This window comes from Botryllus schlosseri, chromosome 12 (genome assembly GCF_051294905.1).
Source record: "Botryllus schlosseri isolate E-star chromosome 12, Bs_hap1, whole genome shotgun sequence".
In the NCBI taxonomy this organism is placed as follows: Eukaryota; Metazoa; Chordata; class Ascidiacea; order Stolidobranchia; family Styelidae; genus Botryllus; species Botryllus schlosseri.
This window is the reverse complement of record NC_137247.1, coordinates 1,236,798-1,255,249: the sequence shown is the minus strand read 5'-3', so window position 1 is coordinate 1,255,249 and position 18,452 is coordinate 1,236,798. Positions and strand designations below refer to the sequence as shown.

Genomic DNA, 18,452 nt, shown 5'->3' with positions numbered 1-18,452 from the left:
TTAGATAACCAGCTTTTCGCTCTTTTACTCTAATTAGGCAACTAGAATTATCTAGAAGTCTAGAACATATTTGGTGGCCATATAAAAAAAACGTGAATTCATCGCAATAAACTAGCACTTATCTCGAACGCTATGTTCAAGTAGAGTTTATGTGGCAGTGTAAATTCACTTAAAGAATGTTGCACAGTTTCTGGCATTTTACCGAACGACTAGCAGTGAAGCAGTGTAGATATACATTGCCGTTAAATTTCCTGATCACTAAATGCAGCTTCCGATACTCAATGTCCAGCCGTCATACGGAGCATAGGCGCCGAACCTGGGCATGCAAGGCATGCCAGGCATACCTAGACATTTTTTTAGGCATGCGGCATGCCTAGAATTCGGTTCGGAATGAATCGGCATAATCCCCGATTGTGTTATTTAGAACGAATCGCAATGTATTTCCGTTTACGACAGTACCTGCTACCGCTTATGTGAGCGAGGTAATCCGTTGCGCGCGGCCAATTAGCTACAAGCGCGTTGCCAATTAACGAGATATGTCTGTGCACAATGTAACGCGACACGATCTCCCGCTGAGATGATCGCGAAATTGTGTCATTGATTGCCGTGCGTTCGGCAATCATCGCTTGGGACGCTTGCCTGCTTTATCGCGTCTCCTACAAGCCTAGTTTCACTCGCTTGAGCATTAGGGTTGTCCATAATTTGGAAAATCTTACAAATCCTCGGTTGTAATGTCTTATTCGATAGATTATTGATAAAAAACGACACTGAGCCTGAAAGAAGCTCACAGAAAGGCCGTTAAGATTTCGTGCAAAGCGTTTGAAAGTAGCTGCCGAAGAATGGGCGTGCCACCGTCCATAGAACGGCGAGAAGACTAGTAATCAAGAAACCACGGCTCTTGATTGGATAATCGGCTATGCTTCAATGACCACATCAGCAGCAGCTTGCTGATTTGATTAGGTGAACAAGGAGTCTGCTACTGGCGGCGATTCTGAAAGTGCATTGTATGTAGGTTGACAGATAATGATTTAGGATTGATTCAAGGTATCTTGAGGTACGAAATACATGATGTACAAACAACAGCTGCTTCACGAAAACGTCTAAAGCATTACCGCTTCATTGTGAAGGAAACCGCTGTAACCTATATGCCTTGTTTTCAACGAGGGAAGGCATAGGCGCTTATGCAAGTGGCGACGGATTCCTAGTTTCAGAAATAATATATCATTATTGAATACAAAGATAAAGCTTAACAATGACACTATAAGTTAGGTGATCTTATTGGGCTCAGGTTGCAGTACATAGTTGAAGTTTTGAATGCTCTAGCGATCGGCTGAATCAGACGGTTAGGCTTAGCACTCATCAGATGTTTGCAGCAAATTGAATTCACTTGTAAATGTTTTCAAAGTCCCTAATGATGTCGCAGAAACGAGGTTTAAATGCAAGCACAGGCCCTGCTTGATATGATATGCAAACTATGCTGGATACTATGCACTATGCACCATTGCCTGTGTTTACCTTTACACCCCTTTTCTGCGCGATTATTAAGGAATTTGACATATCATATCCAGCATATTATGTAAAACTCCGAGATATTTGGCATTATCTGTGTTGGAAACGGGCTGACCAGCGATATTAACGGTTAGGTTATTTTTTGAATTTACTGTCAGCAATTGCGATTTCGAGGCATTTATGCAAAGGTTGTTCTGGGCCGTCCACTCATGGACTTTGGGCATTTGGTCACCAGTCAGGGCATCCAGCTCTGCCGTCGAAGATGCGGAAGAGAGGAGGTGAGTATCATCAGCGAACAGTGTGGTGTTCAATGAGGAGGTTTCAAAAATGTCGTTGACATATAAGGTGAAAAGGACCGGTCCAAGTACTGAGCCCTGGGGCACACCACAGGTCACCGGGTGAGGAGAGGACAAGGTGTCTGAGATCGCAACCATTTGTTGGCGTCCAGTGAGGTAACTTTTCATGAGCTCAAGTTGTGGGCCCCGAAGTCCGTAACGCGCCAATTTCGAGATGAGAATTTTATGATCTACGCAGTCAAACGCTTTTTTTAGGTCGAGAAAAATGCTACATCCCACATTTCGCTTCTCTGAGATATCATAGTACTGTTCGGCCACTGTTAGGAGGGCATGAGCGGTTTGGTGTTTGTTTCGGAAGCCAAATTGTTGAGGGGAAATGACAGACATTTTGGCGAGGAAGGAGGACAGGCGGGAGAGGAGCAACTTTTCGAATACAACCCCGATGCTTGGGAGAACGGATATCGGACGGTAGTTGGTGACATTAGTTCTATCCCCAGCTTTGTGTACAGGCACTACTCTGGCTTTTTTTAGATAGCTTGGGTAGACTCCATTTTCTATCATGAAGTTGAAAAAATGGGCCATATATTGACCGATATGCAGGCTTATCATTTTTAAAAACCATGATGGGATTTGGTCATAGCCGTCGGCCTTGTACGATTTCAGTTTGTGGATGGCTACTTGTACTTCGTATTTGGTCGTAGGTTCAAGCACAATTGACTGGGATATCGCTTTATTTGGGTCAGTTTATCAAAAGAGACCAAAAAATGTGCAGTATCCACTAATAATCAGTACCAACAAAGAATAATAAGAAGGAAAAACCTAGTAATTACATAGGTTCATAATATCAAACGAAACCACAAAATGTGCAGTATCCATTCGGAATCGGTGCCAATAAGCAAAAAGAATGAGAAGCCTAACATACACGATAAACACCTGATTGTTACCGCTTCTGAATAGACTCAAATTGTTTGCACTGTAACAGTGCTTCCAAACTCAGGCCAGCAAAGTTTCTCCTGAATTAATTTTTCACCCAACGAAATTTGGGGGTTCCAGATCCGTGAGCAGAATACAATTTATATTCTAGTAATCAGTACAGCGCAAGCTTTCCATTGATACCCGTTTTATCAAATTTAGCGCTCGGCAAGCTGGTCAAAAATGGCCGTAAAATTGCCTTTGGACGAATGTAAAGTATGACGTAAACCAAGTGCAGTCAGCCGTTCAATCTCGCTGTGCCCACACCATTTAGGACACCTTGCTTTCTCCCTAAGGGGTGGGCTGGAACCATATAGTAAGATACCTGCCCTTCACACACGCTCTTCTCGCTTGTAATTCGGTCCTATTAACACAACACCATGAACGAAATACACTATTTGGCAAGCCGTGTTATTTTTGGCATATGCCAAAAATTGGTTATTTTTGGCATTTTGAAATTTTTATTTTTGGCAGTTTTGGCATCTGGCTCCTGAAATGCCAAAAATAACACGGCCTGGACATGAGCCAATCCTGCTGTAGACTCGATAGTTCAGGCTGTTAACGATATCAGGCCTATCCTGGTGCACCCGATAGTTCGTGCCAGCGATTATAGCCTACATGTCGACGCGCTAAATCAAATAAGAGACGATGGCGCACATCAGATGACCCATTTCACATACAAATGATTCTTGCTAATTTGCAATACGCAGCATCGATAATACGAATTGTGAATTGACATTTCAAAAGGACGGGATTTCTAGTTTTAAATGAGAATCTCCTGGCTTCGAACCTAGGGTTTTAATACCGACAACGCGCTGGTTAATATCAGCCCAGGGCCTACGGCCTACGTAGGTCCCGATCATACAGTCGAAGTTGATCGTGAAATGGTGCGATTTTAATTATCCAGGTTGTTGTTGTTGTTGTTGTTGTTTTTATTAACTCATATAATTGGCGCTTTCAACTCGTGGTTATTTGCGCCCACACAGTAAATTTCATACATTTCATAATGGCATGTCTTCTTGAACTTGAGTCTTTTATTTTCGGCTCATTTGCTGCCTCCTTTCATGAGTTCGGCTCTCTCTTCGTCTGGGCTTTTCAATGCGCTGTATTACAGCGGGATCGGCGATGAGGAGCCAATTATCCAGGTGTTATTGCTGCAAGAGCAATATGAGCGTATGTCGCAACGTTATCAACAGGAATACAAATCCCGAATGTTTGAAATTCGATCCGCAATATGGTTGCGCCCGATAGAGTCCGTACAGCAATGAAATTTATTGGAACATAGACGATTTCCGCTCAAACCAATCGAATACATACAGAATTTGGGCCACCGAGAATCTCTTGTTGCATCAATATTTGACAACGCTGCGCCACCCCGCCACCCTGTAACTCGGCGCCTGTGGGCTAACTATAGTATTCATTAAGTAGAAGTTGTCTGTAATTCGACTTGTATTGTGGACATGCTTGATGACTGTCGGATAGCCGGCGAAATACACAAATCCACAAATCAGGTCCGGAATATTCGATAGAGCGATGATCTTTTTTGTCTTCTATATATGGTGGTTGGACAACGTGGAGGCACGTGCGTCGTATATACTTATTCACTTTTGATACCAAGGTAGAAAAAAAACTTATTGAAGTTTTCGGGGCAGAGACCGCGGTGGAACTGGAGAAGTAGCGCGCGAAAGTGGAGCTTATGGCATCTTGTATATATCATACGCAAAGTCCGTCAACACCAGGAAGCTTATCTTACCCTTGCATTTTCGGAATTGATGCATGTACTTAACCCCAATATTGATGCTACCTTTGGTAAATTCAGACAATTTTGAAAACTGCCAAGCCCCTCCATTTTAGGCGGGCTATGCGTATGAGTATGTATATATCTACGACGGCGCAATGTTGCGATTAAAGTTACCGGTTCATTGACGCTGTAATTTCATTGCGAGTTGTTCAATTAAGGGGTCCTAACTTTCATCAATTGCAAGTCATTACTGAACAAGGTCTTATCAAGTTTTATTGGATGCAGTAGGGTTGGCTCGAACGCGAGGTGCGTTGTGTGAACCTCTGTATACCCCTTTCATCTATTACAATTTTTCAAGTTAATCCAAATGGTTATGTCAACGTATAGCACTGCTACTTGACAGACACGAGCCATTTATAATGATGTAAATTGACCGGCGATCTACAGTTTTTTCAAATTGTAAAATGTACACCATGACATGCTGGTTCTGTATAATACCGAAAATGTTACAGGTGTACATTTGACATATTCTTTATTAACAATATAAAGGCAGCAGATGAAATATTACAAAATAATTTGCGTATTCACAGCATCATCTGACATCAGATCTGAGCAGGATCCTGTTGTGACTCATACTGATAGCATTACTTGAGGTATCGGCAATTTGGAGGGGTGGGTCGCGAAATACTTCTACCTGTTATTGAGTACTCAAGAATGTTTACCCACGACCGTTACTTACAGGTTCCGTTTTTGAACCGCTTTTTAACAGCCTCCGTATCCAGAGGTGGTCAGTAACGAAGTACTTCTACTTTTTTGAAGTACTCAAGTAGTTTTCCTCTACTTCTGGTACTTACTCAAGTAGATCTGATTTTCTCTACTTCTACTTCATAATATTTTGTGATCTACTTACTTACTTTTCGCTATTTTCGGTTTGTCAAGTAGAAGTAGTTTAATCCCCCAATACTAAAGATAGCCTGAGGAATTTCGGGGCTGTTTTCACGCAGTACCAACATTTAATATTCATGAAAGTCAAGTAAAGTCCAGAAATTTTGTTGCGCTTCGCGCACAGTAGTTATGGAGTGACAAATATGTTTTCACGAGAGTATCAGTGAATATAATTTAGGTACTGGATTGCTTGGTTCCGCTCACACCGCATTGTCGCCCATACCAAATATTTCATCACAGTATATATGGCCCACCATAACGTTTGAAACTACCGTTTCGCAATCTAGCAATTACATATCATATCGTAATCTAGCAGCCCATGACGTGTCCTGCTAATCTGGAAAATGTGGCTTTTTTTGAACGTTACACCTGTTCTAGCAGATCACCTTTGAAGCTTTATGGACAAAAGACATGAAATATATTTTCCGCTTTTAAGAAGTGGTATTTGCATTTCACCTGTAATTCTGAGTATCATACTTTGAGTTCTAGTTACTTTCAGTTCTTTTGTCTGCAGAACACAGGCCTACATGTTGAAACATAAAAGCAAGTGTTGTAATGCCTCTATCTTCCGAAAATAAAGCTACACGAAATATAGATGTTACGATCCACAATATTCGCTATTAACGTATAATAATCGCGCAAAGTGTTGAAATCGTATCCGATACAACTTCTCCGTATTGCTCTTCGCCTAAACTTGGGGCCTTATAATATGGGGGAGGGCGCCATGCCATGATATTCTCTAAAACGGGGTCTTCTAGTAAACAAAGGGTTAGTATCGCATTTTCATATCAATGCTATAATGTGCATCTCATCTCCTCGGATGCGTCAATACGAATTAAGCTCTCTGCACCTTCTGCATAGCTCAATTTGCAGCTTACAGTCCGTGCGAACGAATTAAGACTGTTTTCAAAACTACGTACTTACTTGAGTAGATTTAAAGTCAGTCAATTCTACTTCTACTTCAAGTAGTTTTAGGTTGCTTACGGAAGAAGTACTTCTACTTGTACTTGAGTAGATTTTGTGGTCGCTACTTCTACTTGTACTTGAGTAGCTTTCTTGACTACTTTGACCACCTCTGTCCGTATCACGGTAACTGTAGGGTCACCATACTCCGAGATCCGAAAAGGGGGATACTTTCTGCAAGTCACAAAACATGAAGAAGCATTAGGGCCGTTCAAAAATAACTCTTTTTCTGGGACACGGGGATTCACCGATTAAATTGTTAGGTTGCCTAAAAAACGCTGCACATCAAATTTGGCTCAACTCCAACCAGTATACTCCGACTTTAAGCCAATCGAAATTTTCGAATTTACAATGAGAAATAAAATAAAATTCAAATTTTACTGACAAGTCCATTAAATTGTTGAGTTATCTACAAAAACGATGTAAAACAAATTTGACGCAATTCCAACCCGTAGAAGCAGAGTCATTGCAGCTGCAAGTTTTGGATTTGCAAAAATAGCATAGACCAGTGGTTCCCAACGTGGGCGATTTGGCGTTCTAGGGGGGCGAAAATTACAAAGGGGGCGATAGGGGGGCGAAAATGGACAAAGGGAGCGACAGGGGGTGATAATAGCGAAGGGGGCGATGACGCGTCAAAACGGCTGACCTTTTATTTATTTTTTTCTTAGCCAACCCACGGAAATTTAGTTGCAAAAGTGTCAAATTCGACATCGAGCCGAAAAAAATACCTTTTTTAAAGTCTACCCGCCGGTGATTCCAGTATGTATGCCCATTTTTCGGTATACAAAATTTGGTGGGCGATGATCGGTGTTGAGCTTGAAAAGGAGGCGATGGGTCGAAAAGGGTTGGGAACCACTGGCATAGCCAGTTAAAAATCTCAGATTTACGAATGAAATAGTTCGTTAACTCGACTAGCGGCACTTTGGTATAGACTCGACTTGTACTCGAGTCATTGTGCATGACTCAAGATATTCTATATGACTAAATTGCAGTCGAGGACCAATATTTGAAAAATGGGCCCGGAAACAGTCTTTTATCTGATTGGATGAACATGTTAAGAGTGAGAAAATTATTATGTTGTGAATGCGAGGCCTTCTATATCGCCTACAAATTTCGGAAAAGCTTGTTGAACCCAAATTGAACTCAATTCGAGCAGTGAACACTATGACTTGACACGGTGGTGAGTTGAAAATAATTCGACTTGAGTAGAGTCAAAAATATAAAAGTAATATTGACTTGTAATTCGGAACCTTGTGACTTGGTTACAACCCTGAACCTACTACGGGTTAACGGCCAACAGTATAATCGACCCCACGCCGAAATATGCTTTTTAGAAACTTTTTACTCGAGTAGCCCACTTTTCAAACCCCGATTTTCCGCTCTCACTCGAAGCAGTTTTTACACGTCTCGAAAATCACTATATTTGTACTTTTGAGCAGGAATTTACGTCCATATTTCTACTTCTACTCGAGTAGCGACGCCGACTACTTTAGATACTTCCGCGCTGTTTTGCGGCCGGAATATCATTTCGGAAGGATCATATGGCGGACTTGGACAACTAGAGAATTTCAGCTTTTTCAAATTAGACGACATTGGAGTTATTATAGCTGCAGTCTTTTTTTCCATACTTGCTAAAGAAATTACAATGACAGAAAATTCGCACGAACTCGAAAAAAATAACGTTCACTTCATATCAAATCAGAAATCATTCTCATAAGCACAAAGACGGCGAATATCTGCTCGCCATGCTTGGCTCGTTTCGCACTATACCGTTCTCCTGTAGAATTTTCAGGAAAACCAGAATTAAGATTCCTACTGCAAGTGACAGCTTAGAAACCTTTCACGGGTTAGATCTCCGACATTTCACTCTAATTAGTCTCATCAGACAACTGGCATTATCTAGTCGTCCAAGTCCGGCTCACGGCGATGGTTTGGTATCGTGTTTGGCGTTGTTGCTGGCTTCGCGGCGCTTTTTCCAGGCGGCCCGTTTCGCCTTTCCTTCCTTGCTGATTTTCAGAGGCGGGTCAGGGCTACTCTGGCCGTTTTCGTTGCGTTTGATCACGAGCGGGGCCTTCCAAAACCGACTGGACGACTTGGCGTCTGAGCTGCTGGAGGGCGTGCTGTCGCCGCTGTCCTGGCTGTTGGTGCTGATCAGACTGGTGCAGCTGTGTTGGGTTAAGATCTGTCGCGGCGGTATCGGGCTTTCCTGTGTTTCTCTTGCGGTGCTGAATACACAGTATGTTAGCTGTGAGTGGTTTAGTCTAGTGTAGGCTACTTGAGGAGTCGAATGAAATGATAAAAACTCATCCTAATTTACTTTGTATGTCACAAAATCCAAAGCAGAAAATGAAAGTAATTTGGTCTACAATAGTGTTAAATATCAGTGGAAGTAGCCTATAAGCATAGTGGTCTGAATAAGTACTGCCTACTACTTTGGTTCGTTGTGTACACAGAGTGGCAGCTTAGCACCCACTTTGAATAATTCCTCGTCGAACGGCAGTCCTTTGTTTGAGCAAACACGTCGCTTGACAGCGAAGCTCCAGCTTCATTGCTACGCGCTTGGTCCGTTGTTACGTCTTCTGATTGTCTGCCGACTGCTTGGGGGCGCGGGAAAAACGCGGGAGCCACACTCGACACGCTGCCGTCTGAGTAGACCCCGCTTTCGTTGGAAGGCGACAGCTGCACTTGGCGATGGTGGCGTAAGATACCGCCTCGCAGAGCGAATACGTCGTCGAAGCTGTCGCGCCTCTCCTCGCTCGAGTCGTTTTCTGAATCTACTGAAGAGGAGCAGTCAGATTTGTACGAACTACTGGATTTTCAAAATGCACAACTAGAAGTAGAACTAGTCACTTTTCGAAATGCGCATCTACAACTAATTCCGGATACCAGTGTTGGGATGACTCGAGTCAGACTCGAGTCAACTTTTTCGTATGACTTGACTTGACTCGAGTCCCTTTTCCGAAATGACTTGACTTGACTTGACTCGGCGCTTCAAAAATGTGGATTGACTCGTGACTCGAAGCAAAATTCACGAGTCAATTTCAAGTCATCAAGTAAACTGGCTCGATTAAATATCTGTGTCTTGTGTATGTTCAAATTGTTTGCGATATGCCGATGTCACTTGTAAGAATAACCACTCATTCACTGATTGTACGTTTCACTGATCCTTCATTGAAATGATCACCGCAATGCGAAATGATCACCGCTTACGTTGTAGTAATAGTAGATTAATCTAGTTCTAATAGCAACGCATCTCTAATTCTTAGACGTCTCAGTGGTTGCATTGCATAGCGCTCACCTTCACCAACTCGATTGTGTGATTTAAATCGAACGAATATAGTTTATGCGTTTATAAGCTTACGGATGTGTAAATGGATGGGTAGTGTATTGTACGATATCCATTTGTTTCAACCTCCCGAGGCTTAGAATTCGATCTTCAATTTTGGATGATAATAACAGACTTAAGCGTGGAGCTATACAGATACTCATGCTTCGAAAATTCAAATTGACTTGAACTGTGACTTGACTCGTGACTTTACTTGACTTGACTCGACTTCACTCGAGTCACCTTCAAAAAACGAGTGACTTGACTTGACTCGAGTCATCTTCGAAAATCGATTGACTTGACTTGACTCGAGTCAAAATGTGCAATGACTCGAGATGACTCGTGACTCGAAGGGAGTGACTTGATCCCAACACTGCCGGATACTCACTTTTCAAAACTCGCAACTAGAACTTGAACTAGAACTACTCAAATAACCAGTATTTAGTTGACCGTAAACTAATTATATTGGTTGTTTGTTCAATTCTGCGTGTAGTCTAATAGAGCAGTTTTCGACAACCACAAATTATTAAGATTTGACAACTTTTATTAGAAATAAAATGAATTAGAACTACCGAATCATCAAAAGTGTGGATATTGAATTACATCACGAACTAGAAAGAATTACAACGAAAATTAACTTCATATAAAATCAAAGTTGACCGTCATTAGCGCTAGAACGACAAATATCTGTTCAATTACACCGAGATTGGCTCCTTTCGCGCTATACTGTTCTTCTGTATCATTTTCCGAAAACCAGAACTTAGATTCGAATCAGAGCAAAGAAACCTTTCTTAAATAAGATTAGAATGCGATAACCGGCATATAGCTCTCCTTAGTCTGATTAGATTACTAGAATTGACTACAATTGTCAAAACCTGGAGAGGAATAACTCGAGTGCCCAATCTCTCACCTTCCTCCTCCATGAACCTTCTCTCGGTTTGAGTTGACGCCACGTTTAACGGGCCGTGGTCCGTGCGCCTGGGCACGAGTCGCACGGCCCTGTCTCCTGTGGGAATCGGCGGAGGTGGAAAAGGTGGCGGTAAGCCTGGGTCTGAAATATCACACGCGCATCAGAAAGACGATAACACGATAAGCGTGTAAATGCACAAACGCGTTCAATACGGTGCTTTTGCGTAATAAATGTATTACAGCTGCGTTACACTGCAGTCATTAGCACAGATCACATGAAACTGACACAAGGTAATATATTCAAGCTAGTTGTATTGTATGTTTTTCAACAATACTGTATACTGTATTACGTTGTAACAAACGCATATAGGGCTCAAACAGTACATTTTGATATCCCCACCACTAGCTAGTAGCTACCGAACTGTCTAAAAAACGTCCTTGTTTTTTTTCTTCGTTTACTTTAGTGTACAATTTCACTTTTTATATCTAAACTTTTCTGTACCAAGACGCACGCAATTGTACCCAATTATAGATAACTATGAAGCTGACACGGCCTCATTTGAGTTCATTGTCGATTGTAACTGCATGGATCAACATTATTCCACATTAATCACACATACTGTGTTAAAACGAAGTGCTGTTCATTGTGCCATATCCTAACGATAGGAATTGAGAGTCTGTGTTCGAATTAAACGGATAACTGTCCGAATTAACCGGAGTTTTTACGCGGAATTTTTACTTTTCTCTCCTTCCCGAATATCATGGCCCAAAAAAAGCGTTTGTCCGGATTATCCAGTGTCTGAATTCAGCACAATCGGCTGTATATCTGTAAATGAGAATACCTATTTTCTCATCAAACACAGGGTTTATGAATCCGTCCGAATTGGAACGCGTCACTCGATCGACCCCGTTCGAGTCCATTCCTATGCTGGCTTCACTTCTGTCGATCGACACCGAAGGCTTCGGCACTGAATACAAATACATTTCGTCATCTCTCGGTCCGTGAGTTTGGAGAACAGACATAGTCGATTTTGATTAGGAACATAGCCGATTTTGATTAGGAACATACCGAGATAGGAAGTGCGTATGGATGACGAAGACATGCTCCTCGTTGACTTGGTAGCACGTGAATAGCTGCTGAATCTGGCAGAACATACAATTGAACAATACAATCATATTTAAATAAACCCGAACGTCAGAGATAATTGTCAGCAGTTGTAGGAGAAAATTGAAATGAACATTGTGCATCAACAATGGTATCAACGAATGTTACGTCACCGGCATGAAATTTCGAGTATAATCGAGGCGAATACTCAGCGTAAGAGCAATGCTTTTTTAGATTATACGCGGACTCTCTTTGTTGGCAGAAACAAGGTTGTCGTCATGTGCGTGTTCTATTAAATATTGGAATGCGGTCTAGTCGATCACTGAGACATCGACTTCTAATATGCACATTGCACATCAGTAACGGATCACAGAGTGAGATTATTATAATCAATTCTCATTGATCAAAATATATTATATTAGACGCCGACAATAGGTAACAGTTCTAAATATTTCTGTTTCTAATCCAATTTGAAAAAAAAGTAATGTCCAGCAATCATTCTGATCCTAGTTATAGAACTCTTTCTATACGTGGCACTTGACTGAGAACAGGCCAAGAACACGAAGTCCAACGTACCTGCTCCATCTGGAACTTCCATCGCTGAATTTCCGTCCCTTCCTACAGAAGAGCCGCCGCCAAGATTTGCTAACTTCCTTTTTAAAGACGCAATGAAATAAAAACACCCAGAACCCTGCGAGTCGAACATATCGTCACGCTGCGCGAACGATGCTGTGATCAGGAATGCAACAAGTAGGCCTACCTTGAGAACTGTTGAATACCACGAAAACGTAAGAAAAAGTCAGGGCCGCTTCATCGATTGTTCCCAGTGCGAATCCCCAAGTTATCCCGAGCAGCGCCATAAGACCTGGAAAATGTTGAAAATCTGTATTATTGCGGAAATCCTAACCAGGGATTCTAAAAGTGAGGCTCATAAGCCACTTGAGAATCCTCTGAGCAGATTTAAGGGGTTTTCGATAGGCGCATGTGGAGAGTACAAATGTAAAGTTTAATGGTTCTATAAATGGCCTGTTTTCGTTTTTTACTTGTTTCCTCATTTTATCTTTATTACCAGCTCTCAGCATAGGTCACAAGCGGGGTGATGACGTTTTCAGTCACCCGGTAGCCTTTCAGGCAAAATCTAGACCAGCTGACAATATTACGCCGTCATTAGAGTACAACGACCGAAAATTTAGGGACCCGAGCCCTAAAAATGTTACGAGACACTGATCTAAACTATCAGATGAAGAAGTACGTTTACTATTCAGAGTATACTCGAGAATGCTTATCCTGCTTGCACTATACTGTGTCAACCTATTCGTAGCTGATTTTAGTTTAACGCTGTACTCTCCGACATGGGCGAGAATAAATTTAGTAATAATGAAATAAAAATATAACAAAAAATATCACGATCATCAATTTCATTTCATTTCGAACTATGAGCTGCGCACAATACCTGACAACGCTTATTAGAGGCTAAGGAATCGATATTGGTGCTAGCAAGACACGGCACTAGCTGAAATACTATCTCCTTGTGAAGATTGATCTTGTGAACAAGCCCTTAGCCGATTTTTAAGCGTCTCGGTCTTGGCAGTGTCTAGGCCATTACACGTCAAGGCATTATGGCGAGCCCATTCATATCAACCGCTTCTCTCTCGATGCAATGCTGTTGCCATCGCCGTAACCGTTTCAGCTAGTGAGGGATAGTGATGTTGGGCACAGGAAAATAGCTCATTTTCAAGCCACAATAACAATATTTTGAAATTGTAATCAATTTCAGCATTTCAAAATGCCTGATTTAATGTTCTTCCGAAATTTGAAATCAGATCGTTCTGATTTCTGAATCGCCTAACAACAATAACACCTGCCATGCCAGCAAACAATGCGTAGCGTTTGCAAACATTATTGTTGCTCTTTTTGTTATCTTTTGATTTGACGTGTGTATACGGTCGTACAACGTGGTTACGAGCGTATCAGTGTCATTACCAATTGCGCCTCTGATCTTTCTGACATTTTCGCGCTTGGCCGGCCGCCTCATTCGCCTGGCCGAGTCGAGATGTTTCAACTTTCTGGATGACATCCCAAGCAACTGGCCCAACACCAAGCAGTACACGACGATGTTGAAGATGAATATGACCCCGAAAGGAGCCACCAACGCGCCATAAAAGACTTCTCTGCGCAGCCAGCATCTGAAAATATGCGCTGGTCGTGAATTTCGTGTTGAGGACAGTGTTGATCGATTCTCATCCGCCAGTACTCCAGATCAGACTTGGATAATTAGCAAGATTTCAGCTTTCCTACACTATTTTAGAATTAGAATTATAGCTGTACAGCTTTCCCAAATTAGATTAGATCCGATATAAAATTACTGAATTCGAGGAAACCTGGAAATTAAATCAATTCCAACACTTACCAAATCACAGTTAATTATCATAAGCACGAGAATGGCAAATGTCTATACACCGAGCTTGGCTTGTTTCGCACTATACAGTCCCCTGTAGCATTTTTAGGAAAACGGTGAATTCGATTACAATTAAAATTAGAGCGTAGAAACATTTCATAAATTAGACTGGTATTAGATTACATATATAATTAGTCTCATGACACAGCTAGAACAAGTTCTTTCCAAGTCTGCTCCTGATACCCCACGATTTTATATCTCAATCGCATTATGTAACGCGTTGGACGGTTGTCCGTTAATTCTAAAAACGAAGGATCAAATTTGAAACTGAGCAACAAATTTAGAACGTTAATTTAGAATCCCTTCTGGTGTAGTAGAAATATCATGGTCTAATTTGAACTAAAGGTACATCGCTATTTTGCAAGCGATGTATTACTGTTTAACATATATTGGCGAGGTCATGAATTATTGGGTACAAAATTTGTTTGAAACCAAGTTTTCTGTATGTTTCCGTGGGTTATATTGCAAGCTTTTGGTATCACGTTGCATAACTCGATCCCAGGGTTTCAAAGTAACCTAAATTAGTTTAGGACGAGCAATATGTGAAAGCTTTTTCAACAGAAGAAGCGGCATCCGACAGCTTAATAGAATCCGTGAAACAGCAAAGTCGACTTTTATGCAGAAGAAACCCCACCCTCACAAATCGAATAGAGGATTTTAAGCATCACCTTGCTATACAGACACTTTAATAGAATCAGACATAACACGCGGAACATAAAAAAGACAGCTGCAAATACATGATCAAGGTAAAGTTCCAATTATTTTGTCATCATTACATTATGAATTGATTTCTATTGTCTACAATCCAACTGTTCCCAATATTTGGTTCATAATTTTAGTGACGGCAACCTTATAAATTTGAGAGCCACTGTTTTAAAAGGAATGTGAAGTGTTCATGGATAGAGTAATAGGTATGACCACCAGCCTCGCAGAAAGATATATTTTCAAGTGGTGGTTTCAATAAACATTGGATATTACTAACCAATACTGGTATTTTGATATTTCGTCGTAAACCGCCTAGTTTCGCAGGCCATGTGCACGATTAAGTGAAACAGTCACGCCATGTATTAGTGATCGTGTCTTCAGAATTCACAATCTCTCTCTCGGTGGCGAAAAATCGTTCGTGATTCTGTTTGTTTCACTAGACCAGTATTATTTGTAATTAAAAACAAATCACTTAACACTCTCCATGCAATTGTGTAAGTGACTCATGGTCTTCGCGGTCCTTTAACATATCAACACACGTAAACACAAAGCAACTCATTGGTCTTAGAATAATATATTGAAATTGAATCAAACCCGATCTTTCCAATTCTCTCACAGCCGGCCGACTATTACGTCTGACGAGTGTCAGCCGAAAATATTCGGGTTCACTTCAACATGAATATATTATTAAACTGTATAGTGAAGTTCTGTACCTCCAAGTAAGCTCTTTAATCTCGATTTCGGCTGACATTTATCAGCGTTAATCGTCATCAACTATAGTACAGAATTGGAACGAAAATTGCATCCTATTCAATTCTAGCATCATATATTCTCTTCTAGTTGCCAACTATTAGTCCTGGCGAGTGTCAGCCGAAATTATTCAAGTTAATTTAAGTATGAATGCTGTGCAATAAGCATCTCAAATGTATTTCCATGAAAACGAATTCACTCACATTTCTGTTTTGCTGTTCATCTGATACGAAGGCACTTCGGTTAGGACTTGGACCACGAAAGCGGAGGCGACAACCAGACCTGGAAATCCTGGAAACGAAACGGATTAGTCGTACTCGTAATAGATTGCTGACGATCGGTACTGCGGTATGCAGGAGATGGTGACGCATACGCAAGCATACCAGAAGGGCATCATGAACAGATAACGCCTCAACAAGTCTTGAAACCAATTGGACTACGCTAATGGAAGCTTCTATCAACACTATAACATACATATGGATTCGCTTTAAATACGGAGGTGGTCAGTAACGAAGTGCTTCAAGTAGATACATACTAGTATGACAGCTGTCCTACTTACTTGTTATGCGCTACTGACCAGGGTTATAACCAAGTCCACGAGGCTCTGAGTCACAAGTCAATCTCACTCTTATAGTTTTGACTCGAGTCAAGTCGAGTCATTTTCAATTCATCATCGAGTCAAGTCCGAGTCCAAGTCAGCTAGTAGAGGGTCGATTCCAAGTCATAGTGTTTTGACTCGAGTCCAAGTCATTATGGTCAATGTTCAATTTTCAGCTCAGTCCGTTTTTTCAACTCTGCTCGAGTGATATAGAAAGGATCGCTCGTAATTTTCCTCAGTTTCAACCGTTTCTGGCCCTATTTTCCAAGTATCAGGACTGATAGGCGAAATATCAATAATGTAGTGACTTTACTATTCTTCGAAGTTACAATGAAATGTCTGTCTTGGCCGTCCCAGTCTCGAGTCATATGACTTGGTTCGAGTCATGCACAATGACTCGAGTCCAAGTCGAGTCACCAAAAATTCGCGACTCGAGTCAATACAACCCTGGTATCGACGATGAATTTTATGATTACCTCTCTGTAAATATTTTCGTGCGTGAATAAGTTGGTGAAAATCATTAAAACGACATAGCAACGGCTTTGTTCGAAATATTATACTTTTGAATTTGCGACCACAAGGAATGGAACGCCGGTTCTACATTACATTATAGATATTTTGTATTTTACTACTCTGTATATTTCATTGGACTAAGTGACAATGCTACGACTTGATCAAGACTTGACACAAACGGCCTTTCCACTAACGTGCTAAACTTACTACGTGTTTCGTGTGCTGCGACTGCGATACGACCCATGGTGATTTCTAGGCTTCCATAGTGAAAAGTAGTCTCGAAACCAAAATTTCCGTTGATAAAGTAACTCTCAGTGGCCAGAAGCGTATAATTCAAGTACTAGAAAAAAATCATATTTCACTACTAGACTCGAATCATTGCGCGCAGCCCTATTCGCGCGTAATTCTATCGCCATGTTATCGGTGCTCTGAAATACGAACTCTATCCGCTAAAAACTAACGTCACACTCACCCCATCCTACGATCGACATCTTGAGCATGTATCGTCTGTAATAGGTGTTGAAGACTCTCACTAGAGCAATGTACATGTTGATCGCTTCAATTCCCATCCAGGTTAGAGAACTCAGCAGGACGTAATGCATTGTGGCCGCCACCGCGACACAGGCAGTTGCACTGCTGCAATTAGTAACAAAGGTAATGAATGATATCTACAATTGAACAACAGACCTAGATGTGTTAAATAATGGCCGCTTTGTGTCGCTCATATCTTTATACATATTGAAAAGGTGTGAGATCATTTGTTCCATACAGAGTGCGACTATAACAATAATATCAGATTTTCCAAATTAGATTAGAATAAGATTATTGCTCCACAGTATTTTTTCGATTAAAATTACAGAATTCGCAAAATAAATACAACAAAACTCAAGTCCAGCAGTTAGATATCGAATCCTCGTTCATTCTCGTAAGCACGAGAATGACAAATGTCTGTACACCAATCTAGACTTGTTTCCTACAATACAGTCCTTCTGTAGCATTTTTAGGAAAACCAAAAATTAGATAATAATTAAAATTTGAGCATAATAACATCTGACTCATTAGATTATAATTACATTGCTGAGATTTGGCTGTCATTAGTCTGATCAGGCAAATAGAATTATCTAGTTGTCCAAGTCTGGTATCGATATCATTATTACGACTTCACTCCTAGTAGAGGTTAGAAGGTTAAGGTAAATTTTTATTGACTTATTCAAATGTATGGTTAGTTCCATCTCACCTGTAATATGCGGAATGCATGAAGAGATATACGACATTGACGGCTATCAGCGCGGTACAAAGACAGATGAGAATCTTTGCGGGCGCTTCCTTGCGTATTTTTCTAACATGCAAAAAGAATAACAGATCGGGCATTTGCAGTCGCGTTGTCGAAACGAACTTACTTGAATATAGTGTACGATATCAACGTGCTCAACAGGCCGAAAATGGACAGCCCACATCCTATGTAAGTCAAGATTTGAAGTATGCCCTGTTGATATTCGTCAAAATATTCCACAGTACCGTAAACATCCTGCAAAATGAAGTAAAAAGAAAACTTGTTATCTAAGCATCAATGATAATATTAGATGAAACATGGATAAAACAACGCAGCGCCGCCGCAAGGCAATTGTAAGTCTATCAATGAATAGAGATGTATTTTAGGGCG

The 18,452-nt window shown here is 41.1% G+C and overlaps 1 protein-coding gene and 1 long non-coding RNA gene across 4 annotated transcripts in view; one reads left to right on the top strand and one right to left on the bottom strand.

Annotated features, from left to right (window-relative positions):
• The window catches only part of LOC145452915 (uncharacterized), a 212,329-nt gene that overhangs the window by 177,806 nt on the left and 16,071 nt on the right, over nucleotides 1-18,452 (top strand). The gene's annotated exons all lie outside the window — the stretch shown is intronic.
• The window catches only part of LOC145452894 (uncharacterized), a 50,906-nt gene continuing 39,213 nt past the window's right edge, over nucleotides 6,760-18,452 (bottom strand). For all 3 annotated transcript variants that reach the window (XM_080331020.1, XM_080331021.1, XM_080331022.1), the window contains 12 exons: nucleotides 18,190-18,317; nucleotides 18,027-18,128; nucleotides 17,262-17,425; nucleotides 15,882-15,969; nucleotides 13,749-13,951; nucleotides 12,526-12,630; nucleotides 12,342-12,456; nucleotides 11,730-11,803; nucleotides 11,503-11,628; nucleotides 10,662-10,802; nucleotides 8,900-9,203; nucleotides 6,760-8,651 (listed from right to left, as the gene is read on the bottom strand). In XM_080331020.1, the coding sequence (XP_080187146.1) occupies nucleotides 8,345-8,651; nucleotides 8,900-9,203; nucleotides 10,662-10,802; nucleotides 11,503-11,628; nucleotides 11,730-11,803; nucleotides 12,342-12,456; nucleotides 12,526-12,630; nucleotides 13,749-13,951; nucleotides 15,882-15,969; nucleotides 17,262-17,425; nucleotides 18,027-18,128; nucleotides 18,190-18,317 (1,857 nt within the window). In that variant the 3' untranslated portion in view covers nucleotides 6,760-8,344. The remainder of the gene's footprint in view (nucleotides 8,652-8,899; nucleotides 9,204-10,661; nucleotides 10,803-11,502; nucleotides 11,629-11,729; nucleotides 11,804-12,341; nucleotides 12,457-12,525; nucleotides 12,631-13,748; nucleotides 13,952-15,881; nucleotides 15,970-17,261; nucleotides 17,426-18,026; nucleotides 18,129-18,189; nucleotides 18,318-18,452) is intronic.